At 40.5% G+C, this 16,266-nt stretch overlaps 1 protein-coding gene across 4 annotated transcripts in view; it reads right to left on the bottom strand.

Annotated features, from left to right (window-relative positions):
- evi5b (ecotropic viral integration site 5b) overlaps positions 1-16,266 on the bottom strand; it is a 107,635-nt gene that overhangs the window by 66,930 nt on the left and 24,439 nt on the right. For all 4 annotated transcript variants that reach the window (XM_084308036.1, XM_084308038.1, XM_084308035.1 and 1 more), the window contains one exon: positions 13,756-13,976. In XM_084308036.1, the coding sequence (XP_084164162.1) occupies positions 13,756-13,895 (140 nt within the window). In that variant the 5' untranslated portion in view covers positions 13,896-13,976. The remainder of the gene's footprint in view (positions 1-13,755; positions 13,977-16,266) is intronic.

Raw genomic sequence — 16,266 nt, 5'->3', positions numbered from 1 at the left:
CTCGTTTTTGTTTTTATTCCATTCTAATATCCCGGATGTTGTCAAGGAGCTGTATGTTGGCTGGAAAAGGGACTTATCGGGACTCCGAAAGTGCAGTACCAGCCAGATCCTGGTATTGGCGCTGTCTCGAGAATGCAGTTTCCGCTGTTGCAGACCAGGTGTAACTTTTTTTTCGCTCCGGGTTAGCTTTTCTGTTAGCCTAAAGCTATGGCTTCCCCAGATCGCCTGGAATACTTTTTGCGACGACGAATTCAGTATGCAGTAAAGGAATATAGCATCAGCCAATGGACATCAAATAACTGGGCATTTTTTTTTTGAATCGAACCGGCCACAGGTAAGAGCGATTTGACATCAATTTCAGTCTGATCGGGCTTTGTTCTCATAGCCATCCACCCGGTCAGCGTATGATGTTGCAATAACGAATGCCGTTATTGGTCATCAATAATCAGAAACGACTCCCCCCCCCCGCCCCCCCCCCCCCCTTCATGCATTCATGGTGGAACATGATACCGATCATATGCATTTAGATTTTTAACTCTAGCTTGTGTAGGGCCGAAATGCCAATCGATTTAACGTTATTAGCTTAGCGCCCTATAACTAGCTTTGCAGGAATTACCCCAGACCATTGCGGTATATAGTTCATATTCATGACGCTATAAAACAGGAACGTATTGATGAAAAGAAAAAAACCTTTATGGCATATTGAAGGGAAGGTTTATACTGTCAATTGACAATGACAATGGACACATAGCAATAATAATAATAGATGGACACATAGCAATAATAATAATAATAGATTTAGCTCTACAAACAACCTCACGCACAGTGAAAACTTGTAATGAAAAGCTGGCCTCATAAAGTGGGATTAGACGGGCCCCAATGACCGTAACAACAAGGCGCCACAATGTAAACGAGACCTGGGACTTTCTTTTTTTAAATGTACATTTGGATGCAACCATGTATTGTATTTTAGTTTGTGTATACAATGTTAAACTAAAACACCAATGCACTTGATCTTGTTACTGTATGTACACTGTTTGCACCACTTCACACTTGCGGCCTACTTGATGTGGGTGCAAGATACATTCCATAAAATAATGGAAAATCAAAAATCAATCAATCAAATAAAGTTGTGTAGGTTTTGTTGCACATGTAGCTTCCCCCTGTCATTCCCCTTATTATTATTATTATTATTATTATTATTATTATTATTATTATTATTATTATTATTATTATTATTATTATTATTATTATTATTATTATTATTATTGTTGTTTAGTAAGACAGTTGTTTTGAGACGGTAAGAAGGCTGAGATGGAGACACAGGAGAGAACATTTGGGCAATATCTGACCCCAGACCAGCAGGGGTACATGTGTTTGAAAGGAGACTTGAGAGAAAAGGGTCACTTTATTCTGTATTTCTCTTTGTCAGGACCAGCTTTCTGTTGATCCCCTCGAAAACACAACGTGAACTTGCAATAATTAGTTAGGACAGGTTTTTGACTTGACCCTCAGAATCTGCAGCGCTTTGTTATAGAGCGTTAGCGTTGTATATATGTAATGCATACAAAGCTCATCAATAGAGCTAGTCAGACACAGGAGAGATAGTTCTGGTGGGATCTGATCCCAGGCCAGCGAGAGTACATGTGGTTCCAGAGACGTGCGTCTTACACCACTACACCATCTAGGGTCACTACTTTTTGCACATGCACACAAAGAAAACCATGATTTATTAGACACAGAGACGTTTCGCCCGTCAAGACTTCAGTGTAAATGAACCACGACCAAGAAGTGACCCTGAACGTACCACGGGTCTCTCAATTCATAATTATAGAGAGAAAGAGAAACATTGGCACAGAGCTCTTTCATCATCTCCCATCTGTCACATCGAGCCCCCAGAGCAAACCAGCAGCCCCCCCAGGTCAGGTGGCCTACATCAGATAAATCAGACTGAAAAGCTTCAATTCATCCTCTTCACAGAAGTCACCAAGCCCCCCCCCCCATCTATGAACTGCACAGCCTGGTTGCCGCAGCAACACCGAGAGCGCACTGGGCCTGGGGTGAGAGTCACAGCAGGGCAAAAATTCACATAGCTGGGCCGGAGGGGTGGGTAGAGACGGAGGTGTCTGACCAAACTGGAACAGTACTTCAGCTAATGAGCGCCGCTGAACACCATAGAGACAGACAGCGCTCTGTTGATTACCGTTCAGCTGGCCTGCAGACGCTCGGCGCTCCCTGTGCAGCCGCTATTAGATGACTAACGGAACGTAAGCCATTATCGTCCACTCAGAACCAACCTATCCAAATTCGGCCACGCCCCCTTTTGCGTGGCATTCTGGGGCTTTACTCAAAGCCCAGTCGGATTTTGACGTCGAAAGGTAGGTGATGTGAAATACTTATTTTAGAGTATATATATCAAATTCCACGAGTATTCATCTATATTTAGTCATCTAAAGACTATTAGATATGAACGTATGTTACCAGTAAGAAGTGGGAATCTCTAGAATGTGTTTTGGGCGACGGGGGTCTAACGTTATGTACACTATCTTTCTGTTGTCAGTAGATGGCAGCATTGGTTTAAAAGGTGAAAATGTGAAAATGATATGTCAAAACAAAATGACTACAAGTCCCAAGACCTTTGTCACCTTAGTTCACAGGTCAGCACCAGATTAAAGGTGAGGAAAACGCGATCTGAACACGGGAGCGTTAAACTATTAATGCGACCTCAGTACAGTGACCGAGAATGGTCACCTAATTATCTTAACAAAAGTGCATCATTAGCATTATGTTTGTTGTCTAAAGGGAAACATAATGGTACAATTTAAGATTTTAAATGTTATCCGCATATAAAGGACAAATAAAACATTGTTAATTTGTAAGAAACCTCAATGAAAACGGCGCAGGGTAAGTTATATTCGCTATTGTTATAAAAATGTGATAGAATCCTATGAAAATGTGGATGCATTTGGTCACCGTGACGTTACATCAATGCAGTGAATGTCCTGTTTATATACTGCGCTGGTAAAACAGTAACACTGTAAACAGCAACACTGTATATACAGCGATTGTTGTATAAAACACATGAAACATTTATACCGGGGTAAAAATAGTAAATGGTGCATTTATTTTTTTTTTTTTTTTTAAATTTTTATTATTGCAAAACAAAACTTATTAAAAGTCAGTACTCAACACACAATGTATAATGAAACTTTCAGTAAAGGTGGTTAAAATATATGCAAGTACAGAAACAGGATAAAACAAAAATAGTCAATAATAACATTTTAACCGTATACAGTGTATATCCAGCGAAGTTACAATTATATAAATGTTAGTATATAATATACCCCTAATACCTATTTTCTAAAACCCTACACACATATGCTCCAGCTCAAACCCCCCCCTCCCGGACCCCCTCTTGGATAGTACCTCCATTATCCCTCACTCCTAACCAGACACCACCATTATAGGCTAGCTTTTATTCTCTCCACCACTTCTAACCACATTGACATTTTGGATTCATTGAGCCCCAGAATTCTTGCTGTAGATATTTCTTGATATATCACATCGAGATATGTAAGAAACCACACTTTCCGGCACATTTTTTCCGGTTGAAACCAACGTGATGCGATCAGTTTTTTAGCTACTGTGATACCCGATAAAACCAATCTTTTTAGTTGTGGATTCACTGCAAACTCAAAAACATCATTCAATAGCAATACCGCGGGGTGTACAGGTATATTCCAAAATACGAGTATTGATAATTGTTGGGACACATCTTTCCAGAATGCCTTAACTGGTGGGCAGTCCCAATACATGTGCATAAATGTTCCTTCGTCCCCATTTGTACATTGGGAGCATTTGGAGTCTTGTATAAGCCCCATTTTGCACAGCCTTATAGGAGTCAAGTATGTCCTGTGAATATAGTTCAGATTGATTTGTTGATGATCCGGGTTCCTTGATGTAAGTCGGACATTTGCCCAGGCTCCTTGCCAATCAAAGTCATTTTCCAGGTCTGGTATATCCCTCCTCCAGACATTGTCTAGTTGAAGGGTTTCATACGAGGACGTTAGTAATTGATAATAAAAACCTGATACAAAACCTCCCAATGTATCTCTTTCATAGAAAAATTTGTGGTATCTGTGGTGTTCAATTGGTATGTGTAATGGAACACCGTGAGATCTCATACAAAGTCGTAACTGTATGTAAAAAAGCCATGTGGACTCGGTGAGGTTAAACTTTATGCATATTTCGACATAACTACAGAGGCCCTTGTTATTAAAAATATCCCCTAATGAGTGTATGCCTCTTTCTTCCCATATAGGGAATCTTATAGGTCGTTTTCCCATTAAGAGAGCATTGTTATTGAATATGGGAGTGTGATTATGCCATACTTGAGGGTTAGGAAATTTCCTTTGTGTTTCCCGCCATGTCCTGATTGCATGGGTTATTATTGGGCCAAATTCTCGCTCACAATGCTTGATTGAAAGTTTAGTGTATGCTATGTCTTTCAATCTCTGTGGGGCTACTATGTTTTCTTCTAATTTTCTCCAAGATACCAAAGCCTCGGGGTCAAACCATATCTTCTTCAATGGTCTTAATGTGAAGGCATTAAAATATTGTAAAAAATCTGGGACTGCCATGCCACCGTCTGCTTTATTTCTCTGTGCGGTGGATCTTTTTATGCGAGGTGGTTTGTTATTCCAAATAAATTTGTATGTGGAGGTTTGTAATCTTTTCCAGTAGCCCTCTGGAGGAGGTAACGGAAGCATTGAGCTGAAGAAATTGATTCTTGGTAATACATCCATCTTAACTATTGATACCCTTGCCTGTACTGAGTTTTTAAGTTTTGCCCACCTGTCCAGGTCGTCCTTGATTTTGTTCTGTATTTTTGTGTAATTGTGCTTCACCGTTTGTCTTATGGTGGGAAATATTTCCACACCCAAGCATCTGAAATGTTTGACCATGGGTATCGCACCTGGGAGGGTTGTCTCTTTTTTTGCACTGGTGTTAAGAGGAAGAAAAGCCGACTTAGGCCAATTTATTTTAAATCCCGATAAATCACCAAAGTTCTCTATCAACTTGAGTATAAGCGGCAATGTGTTGTTGGGGTTTTGCATGAACAATATTACGTCGTCCGCATATAAACTAATGTTATGATGTGTGCCCTTGATTACTATTGGTTCTATGTGTTGGGATTGTCTTATAAATTGTGCTAAAGGTTCTAATGATAGATCGAATAGTCCGGGTGATTAAGAGGGCAACCTTGTCTGGCTGAGCGTGATACCGGAAAGATATCGGAGATGAATGTGCCTGTTGTAATCCTGGCCGATGGGTCCTTGTATAGTACTTTAATCATATCAATGAAACCTTTTCCTAACCCCATCCTTTCCAATACTGCCCATAGAAACGACCATTCCAACCTGTCAAATGCTTTCATAGCATCCAGGGATAGTATCGCCTTAGGTGTGATGTCCTCTTTGTCTGTATCTAGTACGTGCAGTATTCGCCTTATGTTATCATTGATCAGGCGACCTTTTATGAAGCCTGTTTGGTCCGGATGAACTAAAGACGTCATATGCTTTTGCAATCTGATGGCTAATATCTTAGAGTACAGTTTGACATCGGTTCCGAGGAGGCTTAACGGACGGTAACTACCGCACTCAGTGGGGTCTTTGTCTTTTTTGTGAAGAACTGAAATGAGTGCGGTATTTTGATGTTCAATGAAGCTTCCCTCTTTGACTGAGTATAAGATCATATTTAGTAATAAGGGTCCAAATATGTCCCAGCAAGAAATGTACATTTCTGATGGGATACCGTCAATTCCCGGAGCTTTGCCGTTTTTCATTCCGGATATGGCCTTCTTGAGTTCTTCTAATGTGATCGGTACTTCTAACTGTTTAGCGTCTTCATCCGTAAGTTTAGGGAGAGTAATTTGATTAAGATATGTGTCTAATTTGTCTTGATCAAAGGTCGTTTCTGAGTTATATAAATCGGAGTAGAATTCTTTGAATGTATCGTTTATTATTTTGGGTTCTGTTACTAGAGCTTGTTGTTTCCTAATGGCAGTTATATCTGCAAATTTTGCATTAATTCTTAGTCGCATGGCTAATAGGTGACTAGGTTTAGAACCTTGGAAGTACTGCTGTTGTCTAGTGCTGCGTATTTGCAATTCCGATTTTTGTCTGTACATTGCTTTGATCTCTGTCTTTAGAATGTTAACTTGGTTATCTAGTCTAGTAGAGTTGTTGTATTTTAAAGAATTAAAAAGCGTTGAGTAAAGCGTTTCCATTTCAGACAGTTTTGTGTTTTGATTTTTGCGCAATATGGAGGTAAATCTATCCGAGAAATCCTTGATCATATTCTTTACCGACATCCATAATATTCTGGGATCTTGCACCGAGTTAGCATTATCTTGTAGGAATACTGTGAGAGCTTCTTTAATTTGTGTAATGAATTCCTTGTTGTTAAGCAGCATCGAATTAAAACGCCATCTTGGGGCCCGGGTAGATAGTGTACCAAATGTTGCTTTCAGGATTAAGTAGCAGTGATCTGATAGCGCATTGGGTGTCATTTCCACTTCATATTTATCAAATATTCTCGGGGATGCAAAGACGTAATCAATTCTGGATAGTGTGTTGTGTCTCGCCGAACGACAGGAGTACTTGCGGGTCATGGGGTTAAGTGAACGCCATAAATCAGTTACTCCTGTTGATTTCGACCAATCTTTTAATGCTTTAGATGAATTCTTTTGTTCGCTGGAGAAGGAAAGGTAAGTTTTGTCCATCCTTGGGTTCCAAATGGCATTAAAATCCGCACCTATTATATATGAGTACTCGGGATGGTTTAACATTTCTCCTGTTAGTGAAGTGAAGAAACCCACTTCGTACAAATTCGGGGCATATACCGCTGCCAATGCAATTTTCCTGTTATTGTGTATAATCCTAGCTATAGTTATGCGCCCCTCAGCATCCGACCATACCCCTTTCAATTCGATATTTAATTTGCGTCTGACGACTATGGCTACCCCTCTAGTTCTCGTAGCAAAAGAAGAGTGACTAATATTATGGTATATGTTATCCGCTAACGTATTTATGTCTCCCTCTAAAATGTGCGTTTCGCTTAATAGAGCCACGTCCACATGTTCTTTTTTCATCAGTGTAAGCACGCTTTTGCGCTTGTGTTGTTTGTTTATCCCACCGGTGTTCCATACCATTATATTCAAACTAGCCATAGTCTATGCATGTTTTCGTGTAGTTTTTGGTAATGTTTCTGGAGTATGAAGCTACAATAGATGCACATCCAATTAATGAGGTCCCGTTGAGAGCTGAGCTTAAAAACATATATATATACAAATAAAAATCCCCTATTTTCCCCTCACCCAGAAAGTCGAACATGCCTGTGTTCCAAGAACACATCCTCCGCGATTGACTTTCTCCCATGGTCCACCGGATTGCCCAAACTGAGCATTGTAATCCTAATTTTCCTATGCTCATTGCCATAGGATCTAACATTTCCATTCTATTGCAATAGAATGTCGCTTTTGGTCTTGCACCTTCCCTTACTGTAATGAAGTATTGTGATAAATAACCTAAAGATAAAAATAAAAAATAAAATAAAAAAAAGAGAATAAACCTTTATCGACATATTCCTTTGAACCCTCCACCAACGTGTGGGGGGGAAAAAAAAGGAAAAGATTGTAGAGCAATATTGACACCTTAATGTGAAGAACATTGGAAAAGAATAATGTAAGTTAAAATATATTTAAAAAATATAGAGTAATATTGACACCTTAATGTGAAGAACATTGGAAAAGAACAATGTAAGTTAAAATATATTTAAAAAATATAGAGTAATGAGAAGAAAAAATTAAATAAAATAAAAATCAATGGAAAGATATAGATAAGGAATAAGAGATAAATAATTATCAACGTGGAGAAGCCACTAGAACCGATTTAACTGATTAGATAAGATAGAAAAGCAGCGCCTTTTAGCGCTTCAATGTGCCTTAAATGGTGCATTTATATAGCGCTTTTAATTGCTGTTTTTAAATTGCTGTTACGCTGTTTATGCTGTAAAGGACATCTTAATCTCCCCTCGGGGATAAATGAAGGTTTTCAATTCAATTCAATTCAATTTGATCAAAATCGATTTACAATTTTGTCTTGCTCAAGGACCCTTCGACACGCTGCCCGGGGAGGAGTGGGAATCGAACCGGGAACCTTCCGATTACCAGGCGACCGCTCTACCACCTGAGCTACCGTCGTCCCCGGTACCTCAAGGAAATGTGTGGATGATTGGCTTTTGCATGTAAGGGTAAAGGTGCTATACAAATAAATGTATTATTATTATTATGTATGGCGTTAGATCAACAAACAAACCAAAACACACTACAGTTGTAGTGTGCAATTCCATAGTAAGTATTTATAGGCAAGTTAGACTTTCTTTTGACAATGAGAGTGGGTTTCTTCATTGAGTGCTTATCCTTATATAATATCTAATAAACAGTGGGTGATTAGTTCAGGTTTATCGAGGTGGTAATGCAGGTAAAGCATTGTTTTCACCCTACTTTCACTTGTGCAGGTATAGAATGACGAGAGACGTGACACCCGCTCTACGATACAGGTCGACCTGTAAACCGGCCCTGCCGTGATGAATATTTAGGAGAAAACCAAACAGAGCGAGAAGACTGTGTAGTGTCCCAGTAGAGACCTCCACCTCTCTCACATCCTCACCTAGCGTCCCTCATTTGGAAGTCAGTCGTCATCTTCGTCATTAATACTATATATTAGGGCTGGGCGATATAACGATAAATATCGCGATATATTTTAATAATCGATATCGAATATCGAAATTAAAAAGAATCGACATTTTTTTATTTAATTTTTTTACCTGCAACAGGGCAGTTTTAAAAGTTAAAGTTTTGGACAGACTTGTCTTTCTTGCCTGCAACTTAAAGTAATGGCTTTGCTTGTCCAAATGACAATACTGACCAAATTGAGATTTATTTTTCTCTTGTCCATTTATTTTGTTTGCTTTCTAATTTAAAATACAGTTTGAAACCGTCTGTACACAGTAGGCTATGTGTGCTAGCAGAACTAGACTCCAGTCACGAGTCACGGTGCACATGTGCGGTGGTTTGTCCACCAAAAAAGCACCAAAAGATCGAAAATAAACTAGCAGAGCCAGAACTGTTCAACTCCCCTGGAGCCACAGCCAGCAGAGAAGCCGATTTACTTTAGCTTTTAAACCAGCTGCAGCCTGAGAACTGGAGTGTGAGGGGATGTAACACTAAAGATGGCGGCAACGACAAAGAATTGCTGCAAAATAAACATACATCTGTTGTTTATAAAAATAAAATAAAAAAAAGTTTTTTTTTTCTTTAATACTTATAACAATTTCGATAATTATCGATATCGAGAAATATGATAACATTATCATATCGTTATCGTGATATGATTTTTTTCCATATCGCCCAGCCCTACTATATATATATATATATATATATATATATATATATATATATATATAGATATTAAGCAGGGCTGTACACTGCGACGAGATGATCGCAAATTGCCCCTTAATTTGGCCCGTGTGAGTGGTAAATAATATTTGGGGGCAACCTTGCAAGTAGTGATTTCAACCCTTCATTCGTATTTCACTCCTAAATTATATAAAACCGATCGAAAAACATGATCCAATTCTTAGCGGAGATCTCACTCGCTGTCGCTGACTTCTCTCTCAAGCACACAGAGCTGCAGCAGCGCACGGCCCCTCCTCCTCCTCCACTGCCCCTCCCGCACCCGTGTAAACAAGAGGCTCCTATTGCCTCGCGCAGTCTGCTATAGTCTGGTGCGACCGTGAGCTAATGTTAGCTACCTAGCTATCGTTACTGTTTAAACAGAATGACCCAGTCAACTATTCACTTTTAGTTAAATACATGAGGCATTGTTTAACGGTATCTAGCCGGCTAGCTACTGATATCAACAAATGCTCCAGCAATAGTCTAGTAGTAGTGCATGATACCTCCGTTAGCTCGTTAGCTCACGTTAGCTCACTGTTCAAAACGAAATGTCCCATTAAACTAAATAGTTCACTGAGGCGTTGTCTTAACGTTATCTAGCCGGCTAGCAGTAGCTACAGATAGCTCCTGATATCAATGTCTTATAACATTGATTCGATGCGTATTCGAGCCCCTGGCTTGTATCGCAGTCACGAAAGGGGCTAGCTGAGGGAGTAGGGTATATCTGCAGAGCCGCAGATACCCTGCTGAGGGCATGCTGAATGTGATTTGACCAAAGCAGAGTATACACACAGACAGTGGAGATAGCGAGCATTTTGACATAACAAATACCGTAGGCCTCTCAATTCTTATTAAAAAAAATTCCCGGATATACATAAAACATTAATTGGCATAGATCTCTATAAATGGCCCAACACATTGATCACTTTAGGCACACCCTGAAACCAGTAACATCACAAATATGAAGCAGGTAATTACCCATAAAAATAATAAACCTTTCATGGGGTTATTTACAATAATAATAATTCATTTTATTTATAAAGCACTTTTCATTGTGAAACAAAGGTATGCAGAGTTTCTTGTCCTCCTGATTAATGCAATTGTGTGTGTGTGTGTTGTGGTGATCTCATTCAAGGAGCACTACACAAGCGCGTGCACACACACACAGTTTGTTGTTTTTGTTCTATTAGTGATTTACACACTTTCTCAGTTGGTTCATTATAAAAGATACAAACCTGAAAACAAACGCACTTAAATGTTAAATAAAAGGACCACAGTAATGAGGCAGGAGGAAAAAAAATTGCACTATAATGGTAAAATTGTTATTAAAAAATTTGCCCCTAAAAAATATTTTGGGTCACCTTTTATTTTACAAAAAGTGATGTTTGGTGAAAGTTAGATTTGCACTTTATTAATCTCAATAGGGAAATTCATTCTTGTTTGATGATCAAGAGGCACCTTTTATTTGTTTTAAGTGAAGTTTGGTGAAAAAGCAAGTTATTGCACTATTAATACAATAGGGACATTCATCTTTGTTTGATATTATTATTATTATTATTATTAACCTTTTATATATTATTAATAAAAAAAATAAGTGGGGGGGGCAGGTGGCGCACGGAGATTACGTTCGTCACCAACACCGGGAGACACTGGATTCGCCTGTTCGAATCCAGCTCCCGGCGTTGCTATCAGCTTGGCTGGCCTCTCACACTGATACTGTATCAGAGGGTGGGAAAGCTGAAGGGTGGGTCCTGGGCGTTGTGGACAGCGACCCCTACAGTTCGGTCGGGGCGCCTGCTCAGCAAGGGTTGGAACTAAGGAGACATAGTGTGGCCTCCCACACGCTACACTCTCCCCGGTGAGAACCTGCGCGGCCAGGTTGGCCTGCCGGCAGGCTACACATACGTCGGAGGAAAGCATGTGACAGTCTCCGGTCTCCCGGACCAACAGTAGGGGAAAGTATGCAACAACCAGGAAGGGTGGGATGGGAGAAAAATCGGGAAAAAGAGGGGAAGAAAGATAATAAAAAAAAAAAAAAAAAATTAAGTGAAGATTGGTGAAAGTTAGGTTTGCACTTCAATCCCAATAGGGAAATTCATCTTGGTTTGATATTTTTTTTTTGTCAAATAAAAACAAAGGTTATTTGAATGATTTCTAGTTTTCAAGAGAAAAAAATCGATTAAAATCGTAAATCGGATAAAAAAAATAATAATCTGAGATAAAAAATTTAGGCCAGCCCTACTATGAGCCATATCGGCCGATACCGATACCGATCGTTTTCGGTTTTATATAAAAAATGTAATAAAATTTATATAATTTTTATTTTTTTTATATATACATTATATAATTATACTTGTAGTTGTATTATCTGCGAGACATCACCACCACGCAACAAGTCAAAATGCTCGCTATCTGCATTGCAAACAGCTCCACTGTCTGTGTGTATACTCTGACTAACAGGGTCTGAAACGTATAAGAGTGTTGTTATGAAGCATGATAGCTAATCAGCCAACAGGTGCAAAAACGAATAATGTCAATTATGTTATAAGACATTGATATCAGGAGCTATCTGTAGCTACTGCTAGCCGGCTAGATACCGTTAGACAATGCATCATGTATTAAACTAAAGTGAACTATTTAGTTTACCGAGTCATTTAGTTTAAACAGTGAGCTAACGTGAGCTAACGTTAGCTACCTAGCTAACGGAGCTGCTCATGCAGACTGGAGCTTGTTGACATGAGGAGTCTGGGAGGGGGAGGAGGAAGAGGGGGAGGGGCAGTGCGCTGCAGCAGCAGCTGTGTGAGAGAGAATTCAGCGAGTGAGAACTCTGCGCGTCTTCGATCGGTTTTCACGATTGGCGAAAATAAAGCATTATCGGAATTCACAGATGTCATATTTATACTGATTATCGGCCGATACCGATCGCTGGCCGATCGATCGGGGCATCCCTAATATATATATATATATATATTATATTAGGGCTGACCTCGACTAGTCGAATAGTCGACAAATCAATCGAAAGGAGCCGTAGTCGACTGCCAACCTCTTAGTCGAATGCAAAAAAAGATTTGTAATATTATTATATATATATATTTTTGTATTATTCTTTACAAAAGCAAAGAGGTCTACAATATAATAATAATAATGCAGGACCTGTTGCAGAGGTATTTATTCGGCATGCAACGACACTCAATGTTTTAGCGGTACACACAGCGGTTAGTTTAGCACACACACCGGAACACACACGCATGCATTGTCTCTTTAGAATCGCCGATGCGATTCGTCTCTGCGATTAACCCATCCCGTCGTCATTCCCCCCCAAGGGCAGCCGGGAGCAGACAGGCGTCAACGTGAGCCGCGCCAGGGGACCAATCCAAGTGCTCCTGTCCGTCTTCGTCAAGGACGCCACAGCGTTAGCGATCTGTTGTTGTGCATGTTTTTCCATTGGGTTTATCTTATCGGGGGGGAAACCCTTGCGAGCATGGGGAGAACATGCAAACTCCACACAGAAAGGCCTGGGAGATACCCCACCTGAGTACCTGGCATCATGGAAACCTGGTCCCCAAGTGGGAATCGAACCCTGGACCTTCTTGCTGTGAGGCGACAGTGTTAACCACTGCACCACCGTGCCGCGTGGCTAACGCTGATGGCACGCATACCCGCGAGGCTAACTGCCTAAGAAAACGGGCACAGAGGCACTGAAAGAGGATTTCACCTGTCTAATGAACACACTAGACAAATATCAAGATGTATCCATCAGTGGACCAATTGCATGCTTTCACAGAGGACAAGTAGCCTTCAGTCGACTCGTCCTTTTTTTTGTTTATTTTTTGCATTCTACTACCAGGTCGACTATCGGCTCATTTTGGCCAATCAAAGTCGACTATACAAATCCTTAGTCGGGGACAGGCCTAACATATATATATATATACACAGCACACACCATTCTGACCTCGCTATACACCGTCGACCTTTGAACGGTTTGGGGGGGGGGGGGGGGGGGGTCTACTTTGTCTGACTGTGAACCTATCCGACCAAGTTTGAGCCAAATTGGATAAGAAATGTGCTGGTCATTACCGTTACGACCGTCGGCCAGACAATGAGGCAGACAGTCCCATCCTCCCCCTCCCCTTCAAATCAGCCAATTAATCAATCACTCAATCACTCAAGCCAGACACCCTGATAGGTTGACAGAACCTGCTCGTCTACATAGTGTACCACCACCTACTACTCACCTGTTCTGCTCGTCCAGCCTGGCGAGCAGCTGCACGTCATCCGGGCTGAGCTGGGCCGGCGACGACGGCGAGGAGAGCGAGGCGGAGGAGGAGGTGGCGGTGGTCTGCAGAGATGTGGGCGTGGCCACCTGGCTAGCCATCTGACTGACCGTATGCGCGACCGAGTTCTTCACCCATGAGAGAGTAGAACTCAGCTTCCCTGCAACCTTGTCTGTCGCCACCTGCGAGGAGGGATCCACACAGTTCATAGTGTTATGTGTCTATAATAGGCATGTGCCGGTATGACATTTTGATGGTACGATAACCTTGGACAAAAATACCACGGTTTCACGGTAAAAATTAAATTTTAAACGGACAATTTTCTTTTCCATTGAACAGAACGTCTTTTATTACAGTGCACAGTCAGCTTTTCTGTAAGTGTTATTCATGAATGTGTGAAGACTGTCTGTAGTACACACAGAGGGAACTGTCTGACCACTTTCAAACTAAGTACAGAATAAAAAAAATACTTATGAATTATGTAGGCTACATGTCAAAAGGGCAATATGATTTGTTAATTTACTTGCACAGATGTATGTTATATAGCCTAGTACTATTCTTACTGGATTAAACATTTAAACAATTCATCTTTTGTGGTGGAACAACGTAATTCACCCACGGAACTATGTGTTGGGGATAAGGGTTCCGCATGGACCATATTGTTTGTTACTTTCCTGTCGGCAAACGAGTTCCTGTTAGCTTGCAAGTAACAGAGTGTTGACGTTGAGTTGATGTTTAATAAACGTTTAGCATTGTCTTTCGACACCCGCCTCAGACTCCTATCCTATATGATTATGAATGTAACGGAACTAGGGCTGTACCGAATGTAATTTTTTAACATTCGAAGCTTCGATTGAAGTATTCGAACGAAGCTTTGAATGTCTATAAAAAAGAATTACTTACAAAAGATTTTTTCTTAACTAACTCCTCAATTTGAATAAAGTGATTCATCTGATTAAATGAGTATTTTTCTTTTATTAAATCAACTTTCTTTAATGAATATATATAACTAATCAGTTTCATCAACATAAATAATCCAATAAGGGCACGGTTGGTATGAAAGTGATGGTGACGTCTTATATAGTATAATATTATAATATTAGTGCTGAATCTTTAACTGCAACTGTGAAGAAAACCCCCATTGGTACTTTAAACAGATTGAATCGAATTTAATTTAATTTTTATAAACAATAAAAAATTCGAATGTTGATTTAGAATTCGAATGTCAACATTATGATCGAAGCTTCGAAGCTTCGAAGCATTCGGTACAGCCCTAAACGGAACGTAGGCCAATCTCGCTAACGTTAGTCGACCGAAATCAATTGGCAACATATCACCGGTACTACTAGCTAGCTGGCTAACTAGCTAATGTTAGCTAGTGCCTGTCAAAACTAACTATTCTACTACTACTATTCTAGTTCACTAGATCAGTCACATTAAACTGTTTATTTTTGTATAGCTTGCAAGCTATGTAGCTAACGTTAGCTATGCTAACGAAACGTATACCGTCGGTGCCTACCGTCTGAATGTAATATTAGTGGTATTGACACTGCAATGTTTTCAAACCGCGGTAAACCGTGGAACCGGCCCATGCCTAGTCTATAATAGACTTTGGTTTAGACTGAAGTTAGACTGAAGTTGGAACACCAGAGAGACAAGACTCTAAGTAGAGGTGATGTCATCAAGAGACAAATACTGAAGCTGTTCCATAGACAATGAGGATGTACTGTTGGACCAACTCCCAGGACATGTTCTGATCTCAGAGACGCCTTACGTTTAAACGAAACCCTTTTGGTTGTAACAGCTCAAGCTAAAATCATTTTGAGCCCCGACAAAGTCAGTTGCTAATTGATGGTCAACGGACCGACTCCAAAAATCCCAAAGTCTTGATGCTCTGGTGTCCTCAAACAGGGATACAGTCGTCTGTGTTATATATTGACTGAGATCATTGGAATAACACAATGTATATTCTGTTTTAGGGTGGATTTTACGTTCCCCCCCCCCCCCCCCCCCAGTGTATTGCAGGACAGGTACGAGCAGTTTTAAGAATTCATACATGCTATTTCTAAATCCAAAAACTGTGGAGTAAAACTCTAAATTGTCATCAGGTAAAGAGCTTGGAGCTCCTGCGACAGAGACCTGGTAAAGAGACAGAGACCTGGGTGAGCTGGTAAAGAGACAGAGACCTGGGTGAGCTGGTAAAGAGACAGAGACCTGGGTGAGCCGGTAAAGAGACAGAGACCTGGGTGAGCTGGTAAAGAGACAGAGACCTGGGTGAGCTGGTAAAAAGACAGAGGCCTGGGTGAGCTGGTAAAGAGACAGAGACCTGGGTGAGCTGGTAAAGAGACAGAGACCTGGGTGAGCTGGTAAAGAGACAGATACCTGGGTGAGTTGGTAAAGAGACAGAGGCCTGGGTGAGCTGGTAAAGAGACAGAGACCTGGGTGAGCTGGTAAAGAGACAGAGACCTGGGT

The sequence above is a fragment of the Notolepis coatsorum genome (genome assembly GCF_963971535.1).
Source record: "Notolepis coatsorum genome assembly, chromosome: 2".
Classification (NCBI taxonomy): domain Eukaryota; kingdom Metazoa; phylum Chordata; class Actinopteri; order Aulopiformes; family Paralepididae; genus Notolepis; species Notolepis coatsorum.
The sequence above is the reverse complement of the archived record's forward strand: the minus strand, read 5'-3'. Positions and strand labels throughout refer to the sequence as shown.